General features: G+C 37.2%; 1 protein-coding gene across 1 annotated transcript in view; it reads right to left on the bottom strand.

The window, feature by feature from the left end:
- Positions 1–1,305: 1,305 nt before the first annotated feature.
- Positions 1,306–12,476, bottom strand: part of slc25a21 (solute carrier family 25 member 21) — a 101,127-nt gene continuing 89,956 nt past the window's right edge. Inside the window, exons 5-11 of the mRNA XM_056245572.1 lie at positions 10,503–10,569; positions 9,344–9,403; positions 7,433–7,540; positions 7,145–7,309; positions 3,867–4,048; positions 1,784–1,836; positions 1,306–1,440 (exon numbers count right to left, since the gene is read on the bottom strand). Of these exons, the coding sequence (XP_056101547.1) occupies positions 1,379–1,440; positions 1,784–1,836; positions 3,867–4,048; positions 7,145–7,309; positions 7,433–7,540; positions 9,344–9,403; positions 10,503–10,569 (697 nt within the window). The 3' untranslated portion in view covers positions 1,306–1,378. The remainder of the gene's footprint in view (positions 1,441–1,783; positions 1,837–3,866; positions 4,049–7,144; positions 7,310–7,432; positions 7,541–9,343; positions 9,404–10,502; positions 10,570–12,476) is intronic.

Consider the following 12,476-nt stretch of genomic DNA (forward strand, 5'->3'; position numbering starts at 1 on the left):
ATAGGAAATAAGTCATGGAAATTCATAAAATCCTGAAAAGCTATATGTTTTTTTTCCAAAAACATTTACTCTGCTAGCAAATGATTAGTAGTTTTTACAATCTTCCTCCAGGAGTTAGCCATTTTACAATGAAAGAGTTTTATTTCCAAGGCACCAACAAACAGTTCCACCGATTTATCGTTTATTAGCAAAACACAGCCATTGCATGAATGATTTTAACCACTTTGGGATACAAGACCTTGTAATTGCTGTTTTACAATTATTTTTTATGACAAAATGCTTTTGAAATCACAGAATACTTCAGTTTAATTTTAATTTCCATAATTCAGTTAGTGCTTTTGTCTAAATTTGCCAATTTAACTTTTCCTAGGTAAGATATGCCGAACATATTTTGAAGTGTCATTGTAAATGTTGTTTACACTCCGAATTTTGAAACATTGCTAGAGTTTGACTTTGAGAGTATTGGAAATTCTGGTCTCAGAAATCCAACATAGAACAAATTTACAAACTAAATCTAATAAAGTCACAGTCCTCAGTTAGCCATCCAAAGATAGTAGACGGATCCCTCAGGCTTCAGTAATTCAGTCTTAATTTAAAGGGATAGTTCACCCAAAAATGAAAATTAAGTCATTAATTACTCACCCTCATGCTGTACCAACCCCGTAAGACCTTCGTTCATCTTCGGAACACAAATTAAGATATTTTTGATTAAATCTGAGAGGTGGATCACTCCTCCATAGGCTTCATAAGGGAGTGAAACTTGACGGCCCAGAAATTCATTGAAGAAAATGTTAAAATATTTCATGTGCCTACAGTGGCTCCACTATAAGTTTATCAAGCGACGAGAATACTTTAGCCACTGTAGGCACATGAAATATTTAAACATTTTCTTCAATGACTTTCTGGGCCGTCAAGTTTCACTCCCTTATGAAGCCTATGGAGGATTGATCCACCTCTCAGATTTAATCAAAAATATCTTAATTTGTGTTCCGAAGATGAACGAAGGTCTTACGGGGTTGGTACAGCATGAGGGTGAGTAATTAATGACTTAATTTTCATTTTTGGGTGAACTATCCCTTTAAGTTAAAAATGAGGTGCTGTATCTATTTGGTATTTTCAGTTAGGGTGTGTAGAGCTGGTTATTACATATTCTGGCACGTGGACAGGTAACTCTCAGATATGTTCTGGTATAAGTGTTGGAATGTCAAGTATAGATCCAGGGAGTGACTGTGCTGTTGTAAAGCATTAATGGTGGAGAGTCTACATGTCACATGTCTGATGAACTGTGATTTTGATAGAGGTAGTGTGATTGCTGAGGAACTCTGTTTGATAGACCTGGGGGACGATGGAGTAAAGACTGATGGTGATGTGCAGATTATCACCAGTTCTTCTGCAACCAGCCAGATACATATTCATAAACCAGCAGCATAACTGCGCCTCCTATATTCAGAAAGTAAATGTCAATTAATAGTCATGGATAATTGTCAAATGTTATAGTTCACTAAATATTAAATTTCATCATTTACTCACCCTTATTCCAAACCTGTATAACCTCCTTTTTTCCACAGAACACTATCTATTTTGAAGAATTTTAGTAGCTAAACAAGTTTTGGGGAAAACTGTCTTCCATTGAATGGACAAAATAATTTTTTTTATGTTCCACGGAAGAAAGGAAATCATATAGATTTGGAACGACATGAGGGTGAGTAAATGATGATAGAATTTTCATATGTGGGTGAACTATCCCTTTAATATAGGAAAACTATATACTAATTTATGTTACCTGGTCCAAGCCTCATTATCTTGGGTATCAGTCCTTTGTATAAGGCAAGATATCTGCAGAAATAAAATGTTAGACAGTTACATTTACTGTAAATTAATGACGTAGTTATAAGCCCGTATGACTTGCTTTTTTCTTTGGAACACAAAAGGTTAATGCTGCTCTTTTCCATACAGAACGCAGTGACTTCAAAAAGCAAATCAGAGCATCATAAAAATAATCAATACTACTTGTGCACTACATTTAAAGTAATGGACTAAAATTTTAATAGCTATTTAAATATCAACAACATCAAATGCAATTGGTTCTCACAAGGCAAGTTTGAAAATGCTTTAATTTTGTCTTTTATTCACACGCATTTACATAGAGCTCATCAATATGGCAAACAAACGCTCAGTCATACTTGCTTGACACGTGAGAACAAACCTCGAGTTCTTGAGCAAGCTCAAACGTGGAGCTTCCGTTTACCATATTTGACGTGCATATGGATTGCTTTTACAATCCTTTTATGAACTTTTTCAAAAGTCAAAGTTTTGGTGGAATTGACATTCAATGGAGGTAAATTTCTCAGGTTTCATTAAAAGTATCTTTATTTGTGCTTCTAAGATGAACAAAAGTTCTGTGGTTTTGATTGTTCTCTCACACAGATCTATCACGTGGCTTCAGAAGAATCAAGTCATACGGATGACTTTATTGGAACTTTTATGTTTGATTCCTGTTTGGAGCTTGCAATTCACTTCTTTGTAAAGAGCAGCATAAACGTTTTCTTTTGTGTTCCACTGAAGAAATTCGGTCATACCGGTTCAGAACGACACGAGAGTGCCTAAATGATGACAGAATTTTCATTTTCTTTTGCTTATCTCTCCATTTAAGGTACTGTAAGTCAACTCTCTCTCAGGCTCGGTCTGTCTGTGAAGCTGGATCAGGTATAGTGCAGTAATAGCTGTTCTAGTTGTGTACCTGCCCTAATGCGTTCAAGCTGATTTCTGGCCGTCTCCCTGTCCCAGCCTCTGTCCTCTGCTTGTGCTGGTGTTAATAAGGCTTGAGCCACTTCCTCTCTGCCCCGCTGTCTGATTAGACTGACCCGCTGAGCGCCGCGCGCCTCGTTAGGACCTGCTTAACGACGTCTCCCATAGGGACCACTAATTAGCCAGGACTGTGTCGTGTTAGAGGGCTGGACAGGATGGGGTACCCTCTCAGCACCCCTAAAACTAAAACAGCTTCAGTGTCTCTCTCTTTAATACACACACACACACAAGTACAGGCCTCAATTCCCTGCCTCTAATAACAAACGAGTTGCCGTTCCCTTTGTACAGGGTGAACGGGGCCAATCAAGGCCATAAAACTACTGATTCTTTCACAGCTTCCCATGAGGCCTGTCAATTCAGAAGGAGAGAGAGACAGAGGGACGCTATGGGCACTATTAGAGTCTCCACTATAAGAAACAACAGCTTTTCAATGAATGTACACAAGCTCTTATTGCATAAAATCCTTAAATGCCAATTTAAGCAATTGTTCAAATTCTTTTTTTCTGACTCTTTTTTCTTCAAATATCAATACACAGCAAAACATAAAAAAATTATAATAATGAAAGGTTATGCAGCATAATTGTAGCTCCCTGATATTTTTTACTTTATGCCTTATATCAAACCTTATATCATAATTGAGCCTTATAATATTGACCCAGTTATTACTGCATGTATTGAGTTTTAGGATGTTATATGCACACGGTATAGAGAAATGGAATAAACATAAACATAACCCATATCCAGTTTATGGATTCATATCAAGTATCCACTAAAAAAAAGAAGTTTATGTAATATAAATACATCTAGACAGAAGAAGTGACACAAAGTACAATTCCCGGATATGACAACATAATTACACTGCTATTTAGAGGGTGCTTAAATATGCCGGTTGTCAAAACTTGCCCTCTTGTCCCCTGTGGGCAGAGGATAAACACAAAATGTTGTGTCATTTTTCTTGTAGGTGAACCTCGTAGCAGTTGAGGTTGGTTTAACATCTCCTGCCGGGTGTAATTCTGACACCTGTAGTTGTTGGGTGATGGTGTAGACTCAGGCCTTACCCTTCTTCACGGTACACAAGGCCCATGGTCTGAAAGCAGCTACGGTACTTGATCTCCCCGGGAACAGGCTGAGGACCCTGTATACGGCTTTTAGCGACATCAAAAGGAATATTCACACAGGACGAGACTGTTCCCGAAACCAAACCGATGGCAAATTTCCTCATGAATTCCAGTCGAGGGTCCTGGCATATGGACAGAGAGATAAATTCAAGGTAAAGAGAGAGAGGCCTTTTGTTTATACAATGAATAATGATGATCAACACACATTTTTCGCATTTTCTGGTCTAAAGAGAGGAATACTCTACAAGTTCAAACTGCACTTGTGGGACAATGTTGATTACCACAAAAAAAGGACTCGTCCCTTAAAAAAGGGTTGTAAAATTGGATATAACTACACAGGAAAGACTAATACAAGATTTTTTTCACACTAAAATCATTTTAACATTCATATTGTTTTCGTCTTGTCACTATATTATTGAAACAGTGAGTTTTAACATTTCCGGATTGGCTCCATTCACTTCCATTGTAAGTGCCTCACAGTACCTTTTGCTTTTATTAAAGAAAGGGACAAGGTACAAGTCAAAATAAGTTTTTGTAGTATCAACATAATGCCACAAGAGTTGTCAATTGCCTTTAATGACAAATAAAACAGTTACTGTTTGATGACAGTTTTATAGGTAGAGCCATAAAATTCAAAATTTTGAGATAACACTCTAGTTGATACGAAAATGCAAATTAACAAACACAGAGACAAACGTAAAGCAGATAAAAGAGCTAATAGAGATATGAAAATGGAGATGGAAAAAAACGAGCGAGGAAGGAGTAAAAAAAAAAAAAAAAGAAGCGAGAGAATACGAGAGCTGAAATATAAGCTCAGATCATTTTATGGTAGCGGGGCGCAGATTAGCGTTTCATTAGAAGAGCGAGGCTCTACAATTGGCTGAAGTGGGTCATGTGACCAAAGGCAAACTTTGGGAGAGGATTTATAAACAGAGTCCATACAGGCAGACTGGGAGGCATATGGGGCCAATTTGGGTAATTGGGCTGCGACTCGACACTGGCGTATTACTGTACCAAAAGAAGCCCGAACCAGCGCAGCTCTGACATCTAATTGGCCAGGATATTTTTTACAAATGACAGAAGCCCAGCAGTGACACGCAAGATCGACAACTAAACCTGAACATCGCATTATAGGGGAGGAGCATGGCTGTGCAACAACAGAGCTCCGCCTTAAGTATAGCTTCCACACCAAACACTCCCTTCAACGACATTACATTTGCAGCACACTGTCCCGAATGCTCACAGAAAGGAGTCGTCGGTTTCATAGCAAATGCTGCTTAAATCTTGAAGTCTGTGAGGGTTGATGGATTGACACCCCTGGAGAAGGATCATTGATTTGGATCCTAATCCCAATAGAATGACTGGCTTCTTTGAAAATAGATAGGAAAAGTAGATGCTCATACCTAAAAAGCCATACACTTCCCTGAGATCATTTGCAATAGACAGTCAAATCAGGGTTGGTGAGCTCTGCCCTTTCGCATGATTGAGCACTGGAGGTTTCTGGCTTCTCAGGCAATGACGATCTTAGCGCCAGATGAAGGGGGAATACAAATCTTCAGTAGGATTTCAACTGTAACTCTCCCCCCAACAAATACCTCAGTCTGCTTCCAATTAGTTCATTTGAGTAAATCTAATGCTCCAGTTTATACATGTGGAGCAGGCGTATGGTAACGTTTCTATTAAACAAAATTAACTTTTGTTTGGGAGTTGAGCCCTGCCGGATGTGTAATCTGAACCTTTGAGGATGTGATGGAGAGCAAACAGGGAAGGTATTAGTGAGGTTTATCTTAGCAGCTCCTCTCCTCCTCCCTCTCACTCTGTTAATGTGCATGACTGATCCCTCCTTTAATTCGCCAAGCTACATGTTCAGTCTTCAGCCTGTGGATGCGTATGAGAAAAAAGCTCTTACTTTTAGACTTGGATCTCAAATGAAAAAGTTCTGAGATTAACATATATTTTACACTCACTGTAGTTTTCGAGATATGAAAACAACTTATTCATGTGACGTAAGCACATGAGAAAGATACAGATGAGTTTTTTATTTATTATGTATATGTTATATGTATATAATATAAAGAAAAAAATGTGAAGGAAATACATTCGAAAAATGTATTAATTAAAAATTTGACATTTCTGTTTGGACAGAATCTGAAAAATATTCTGTTTTCAATATAGATAATGTCGTCCTATACTGAAAATATATGTTAAAATTAATAGGATTCTTATAGGTGCCACCTGAAAAGTTTGAGAAATGTATGTGGTGATAAACGGATACACAAAATGATTTGTGTATGTGTTTGATGGGTTTCTCACTAAAGGGGAGGTCACACTAGACTTTGAGCACTCAAAATTTCTTTGGACACCACAAAAGTCACGATATGATGTCATGCTGTGCAGCATTTTTTTTTAAATATATAAATGAAACATAACAAATAATAAAAATTCTAAAATTACAATGTACTGCACTTTCCTGTAATGCTACAAACCTGCAGCTTTAAAGCTTGTTATTTTAATTTACATCGTGATGTATCAGTCTTCTATTGATCACACGTCTTCACTTGATATGAATTTACAGGTCAGAGTTTACCAAACTTGAACTTTGGAATGCAGCGAAATGCAAAAGTTCAGGTGAGCTTACGTTCCCAGACTTCATCTTTTGCATTCATATCAATTGTAGTTAATGAAATAAAAAGTGTATTGTGACCGGCGACCACCCCTTAATATGTTGTACTTATATGTACAGGGCAACTTGTATCCAAACAAAACAGCATGTTGTATGAATGTGTGCATGTTTCCTATAAACATTTAGGGAAAACTTAATTTCCTTTTGAATCACATCCATATTTCTCTTAATAGATATACCTGCATTTATCTTTTACATGTCAATGTAAAAAGCTGCTTTCACCGTATGACAAAAAGAGATATATGGTCAAACATATATCTCATTCTTTGTTGTAAGGAAAGCTCTGCAGATGCCTTGAATCTGAGTACAGTTGACATCAGTTGTTTTGGACCCCATTGACTTTCACTGTATGAGCAAAAATAATTTAAACATTCCTCAAAATATCTTTTTTTGGGTTGCGCAGAAGAAAGAAAGTTATACAGGTTTGGAACGACATAAAGGTCAGTAAATGATGACAGAATTTTCATTTTTGGGTGGACTGTCCCTTTAAGTGTCTAAATAGTTTTTTGGGGACACTGTATCTGCCTTTGTTTACCTGACTGGCAGGTATGGCATCTTTAACGTTGAAGTAGAAACCAAAGTAGATCATGTTGAAAATGCCATGCCGTCCAAGGGTGGAGGTCAGGCCCTTATTAAGGCCACGGAGGCCAAAGCCGTCTGCGTTTATAATAGTTCTGGCCTGTTCAAACGTAGAGGGTTGCTGCATGGAGAAACACAGAGAGCAAAAACATTAGCACCCTCAAAATGAATGACCAAGACATTTTGTGACAAGACAAAGGCAAAAACAATAGCAAAACGAGAATCAACAGCTGTAGCCTCTTACCACTTTGAATGAATCCCTGTTGGCCTGTAGGCTCACTTTCACTACTTCAAATGGATTTACAACCAGTGCCTCGGTTAACCCTGACCCCAGGCCAGCCACAGAGAGAGCCTAGCATATTGAAGCAGGCAGAATTACATCACAAGAGAACATGACGCCACATGACAAACGAGAAAGACACAAAGAGTTTAGTGAAAGTCGTTCTGTGTTTAATTCAGAACAGACGAAAGGTATGTCACACAAGTCTCATAACTCAAAGGAACAATGCTACTGTGACACTTCTTCTTCAGAAACGTGTTTGTCCAGACGCAGAGTTTGACTTTAACCTACAAATAAATGAATGAAACTGCCAGCGTCAATCATTCGCAGGGGTTAGAAAGGAAACGCAGACAGGAATCAAAGATGAATGAACCGGCTCAGACAAAATGACTGAGACAAAGACAAATTACTTCATTTGTTGCAATGACAGATCAACTCAACTGTATGATGGAGCAAATGGTTTCATATTTTCATACAAAAATGAAAAGAGGCATCGACTCTACCCCAAATTAACAGCAGTGTTCACTTTAACATAGTTATGATTTAGTCATAGATTTTTTTTCTACTTTGATGAAAATGTCATTTTTTAGTTTAGTCCATATTTTGCCACACCATCCATCCATCCATCCATACTAAAATGGCACAATTTTAATGTATGAAAATAACGTTTTAGTCGACAATGTAAAATATTGCTGATCATATATCTATATACCGGTATATATGGCCAGAATTATTGGTAAATTACCAAAGATGGCAGTAAAAATAAATCTGCATTGTGTATCCTTTCGATCCTTATACACACACAATATAAATATATTATATCATGTTCTATTTATATTATATATAATATCTATTTCTTCAACATCAACTGAACTGAATCAATTTAATCAACTAAATTAATTTAAATAAATGTTTGAATTAATTATAATTAATCATGCAGATCCGTTTTATGTAGATACACTTAATCATTAATTAGAAGTGATTAATGTTGCTATAAAAAATTAAATAAATGTGCGGTTGGGTTTTACTTTTATGATTTCCATTCAAGCACTTGACCTGTATGTCAGCAGGCTTCCGGCCTACTTGAAGAGTGACAAAGGAGATATTTGAGTGTGTTTGTATAAGGTAAGCTGGGGATAGTACACACCCACACCCTCGATTAATACCTCTAAAATGTGTGTGTGATGATTACACTCGCAAATTTAGTCTTTTTGTGTTTGTGCATGCGTAGCCATGTATCCATGCTAGTGCATACATACACTGCAAGTCAGTGTGAGAGCTTCATTACTCATTTCTGTCTCAAAACCCGACATCTCCTTGACCGTGTTTACAGAGCCAGCCATCCGCTCTTTCGATTCTTATTTGTCATATTACCGCATACATCTGAATCAATCATACGAGTCATTTCATCTGGGCCGGTGGGGGGAGGAGTCACAGCTCAATCGCTCTCTTGAATTCACTTACAGATGTGCAGACGCTCTCACTCATCCTCTCCGCCTCTCACACACTCCATACATCACTCTTCCCAGCGCCTGTGGGCTCTGTGTGGATTGACATCTCAAGCTAGTGGGCGGAGACAGGTGTGATTGATAAGGCAGGTGAATGTTTTGCTCGACAAGGCTGTGGATTTGGGATTCGCCCTCGGGCTCAGCCGTCAAGCCTGCTGCCACACTGATAGACTGCTGTCAAAGTAATGGGCTATCTCTCACACGCCTCGCTGAGGAGCATTTGTCTCGATTACACCTCGTTCCCGCTGCCAGCACGCCATGTAATGAGGAGAGTGCTTCGCTTGACTGTGAATGTGATTGCGTGTATAGTATCAATGACTGTGTGTGTGTGTGTGTGTGTGTATCTCGCTTGTATCAGATGACTTACCAGGCCGGGTGATAAAGGACTAAAGCTCAACAGCTTCTTGTACTGCTCAAAGGTAAAAAACTGCAAAGAAGATCAGGACAACCTGTCAGGAAGTGTTTTCAAACGCTACATACATTCACATACATGCACGCAGACAAGATGAATGCTCACACCCAAAGCAAACACAGCTCAACTGTAGTGAATGAGAACACTCAAGCTGTCAACATGACACTGCGCAAATATAAATGCACACACAGACGATGGCGTATAATTCTTTATATTAGTAAGGCTTTGCTCAGCTTGACAGATATTAGATAATAAAACATTGAGTAAGACTGATGGATGCCAGGGCCTGTATAGTACACCAAGCCTGTTTAGTAGCTTTAAAATCAACAAATGTGGAGCGTCAAGTAAATTCATTGATCAGTGTTCAAGGAATTGAAAATTCTGTCATCATTTACTCACCCTCATGTCGTTCCAAATCCGTCTTACAAAAGGATTTTTGAAAAATATCCTGGCCACTATTTCAATATAAAGTGAATGAGAACGGGGTCCGCCAAGCTCCAAAATGACAAATGTGGCATTAAAAAATGGGTTAAACGACATGAGAATGATTACATGATGACATTCACATTTTCATGTGAATTTTAAGGTGGACAAACCCTTCATGGTAAACTGTTAAAGCTTGTTGAGTCTACCAATCCAGGACTTTCCAATAATGGAATTAAACCCCTTCCAGATGTTGTTTTAGATTAGAAAAGTGAGACATTAATGTGCTCGCCCTCCTTTCAGACACCCATAACCAACGGCCTAAAGCCACAGTAAGTGTTCATATAAACTCAAGAGTGCACCAACGGCCTAAAGCCACAGTAAGTACTCATCTAAACTCAAGAGTGTATATATGTACTGTTTATACATGATACTAAAGTGAGGCCGGTAGCAATCTCTGGCCATGTAGGTCAATATTGGGAGTTCTCAACGGCAAACACATGTGGCATGAATACAAACATAGAGAGGGGATGAGTGTTTTTGATCCTCCTGGATAGAGCCGGTACATTGAGGGCAAACGTATGTGGTCTGTGTGTATATGTTTACACTCGGAAGGCCAGGTTGCAAAGATCAGAGCATCTATGGTTTAAGTGATGAGTTTAAGCTCGAAGTCAAATGTGGTTCCTGTTACCTTCACTGCTCTCTTTGGGGTCTCGGCCAAAATTGGGGGAAGGATTCCCTTGTAGAAGCCATACACTCTGTTGAGGAAAAGACATCACTTATTGGAGTTTGAAAAACATGATAAATAAATAAAGATTTATGGACAAGCAACATTTAAATGTCTATTTGGCCAATTATGTATGCAGTAAAGAAACAAATGGAAAAATGTTTTTGTTTGTTGTTGTTTTTTTACAAATATTGTTGTGCTGACTGCATTCATTAAACTTAACTATGATTAACCAAAGAAAAAAATGACTCAAACAAAACAACGAATCAAACTACATTTAGACATTTTGGTAACAGGTCAGGAAAAAATGGTCACCTCATATAAAAAGAACAGAAAATGAAAAGGTTAAGCACCTACTTTCACTATCACCGTTGGCATAACAGGCTGATAAAGTGGACTGTGAAAAATGTTGGATCAGTGCGTTTGCAGTTTCAATTTCACAAGTAATGAAAAATATTTGCTGCATTTAGACAGTGGGACAGATAATGGTCACAGTGTGTAATTGTAGTTCAAATATTTTTATAATAATAATAATATTGAATATTTTCCCCATGTCCATTAAATAAGTGCAAACATTTATAAAAAAATAAATAAAGTAAACTTCTTTAGCTGTTAAAATTAATCCCTAACTGGGATTAAATTAAATACAGGCTTAACTCTAAAAAAAGATGGTCCTTTAAAAGTTCTTTACATGTAGTAACAGTTCTATTTAGAACCGTATCGTTCTGAAGAACCCTTCATATGCTGAAATGGTTCTTTGTGTTAGAGTTCAGAGCTCTTATTCCCGCCTTTTTGTTTTTCAAATCTGTAACTGTTAAAGCCACCTTTTTACTGATTTCCTGGAGCTCAGCTATACAACTACACAGACTGTCAGCATACTCTCAACAGGTAAATGATTTCATTCTTAAAATGTCTATAAATTATAACTTTAAAAATTGTAACAATCGTTTCCTAACAATCATGTCTTTTTCTCGTTTTAGTTTAACAAACATGTAAGTGTGAGCAGCTCTGTTCAGTTAAGGATACTCATCTTCTCTTCTCCACAAAGTAAGTAACAGATATGGAATTTATGATCCATATTGTTTGATTTTTTTCTTAATAATGACTTTATGCCATACCCAGTCACAAAAAACATTAAAGATATCCCATAACTTTATATCACTTTTTCCTTTTAACATGGTAAAGGGCTCATACAGTATACTGTCCATTTTTGCTAATTTTAGCCTTCATGAACAAATTGTTTTTACATAATCAAATGGAAGAGACACGATGTAACTCTAAACTAAATTGTGTATTTCAGATGCTGTCACGTACCATAACCTCCTCATCTGCAGAGAGAAACTCAGAATACACATATAATGAAGGACGTAAAGACAGAGGAGTGTGAAGATATTTTACTGGAACTTGGTCTTCATTACATCTATATCGTGTTCAATGTCAATTGTTATTTATTAATGTATTCAGCTAACAACTGTACTGTAGAGCACTGTCATTTTTACTACAATCTGCCACGTCAAGAATAAAAAATAAAAGTACCCAATTGACACAACATGCTGTTTTTTATGTAAAACCCAAATAGAGGCATAATAAGACCAGGCAGATAGAGGAATAAAAAACTATTTTAATACATACTATATAAAAATAATAGTAATATTAATAATATTCATAATATTAATGAAAATAAATATTGCTGAAAAGGTTATTTATAACACCATTAAGGGATATAGCACTTTCAAAGCATGGTTCTTTATGGAACCTTATAGAAAGGGTTCTACTTAGCACCAAAAAGGGTTCTGCTATTGTTACAAGCCGAAGAACCCTAATTTGGTACTGTTTAGAACCATTTTTCTAGAGTGTAGAATTAAAATCAAGCAGATTTAAATGTAACCATTTATTTATTTAGAGCTTTAAGGTTTGGCACAACTGAATGTTTATCTT

This window comes from Rhinichthys klamathensis, unplaced genomic scaffold, assembly GCF_029890125.1.
Source record: "Rhinichthys klamathensis goyatoka isolate OS25496 unplaced genomic scaffold, OSU_Roscu_1.1 h1tg000032l_1, whole genome shotgun sequence".
NCBI lineage: Eukaryota > Metazoa > Chordata > Actinopteri > Cypriniformes > Leuciscidae > Rhinichthys > Rhinichthys klamathensis.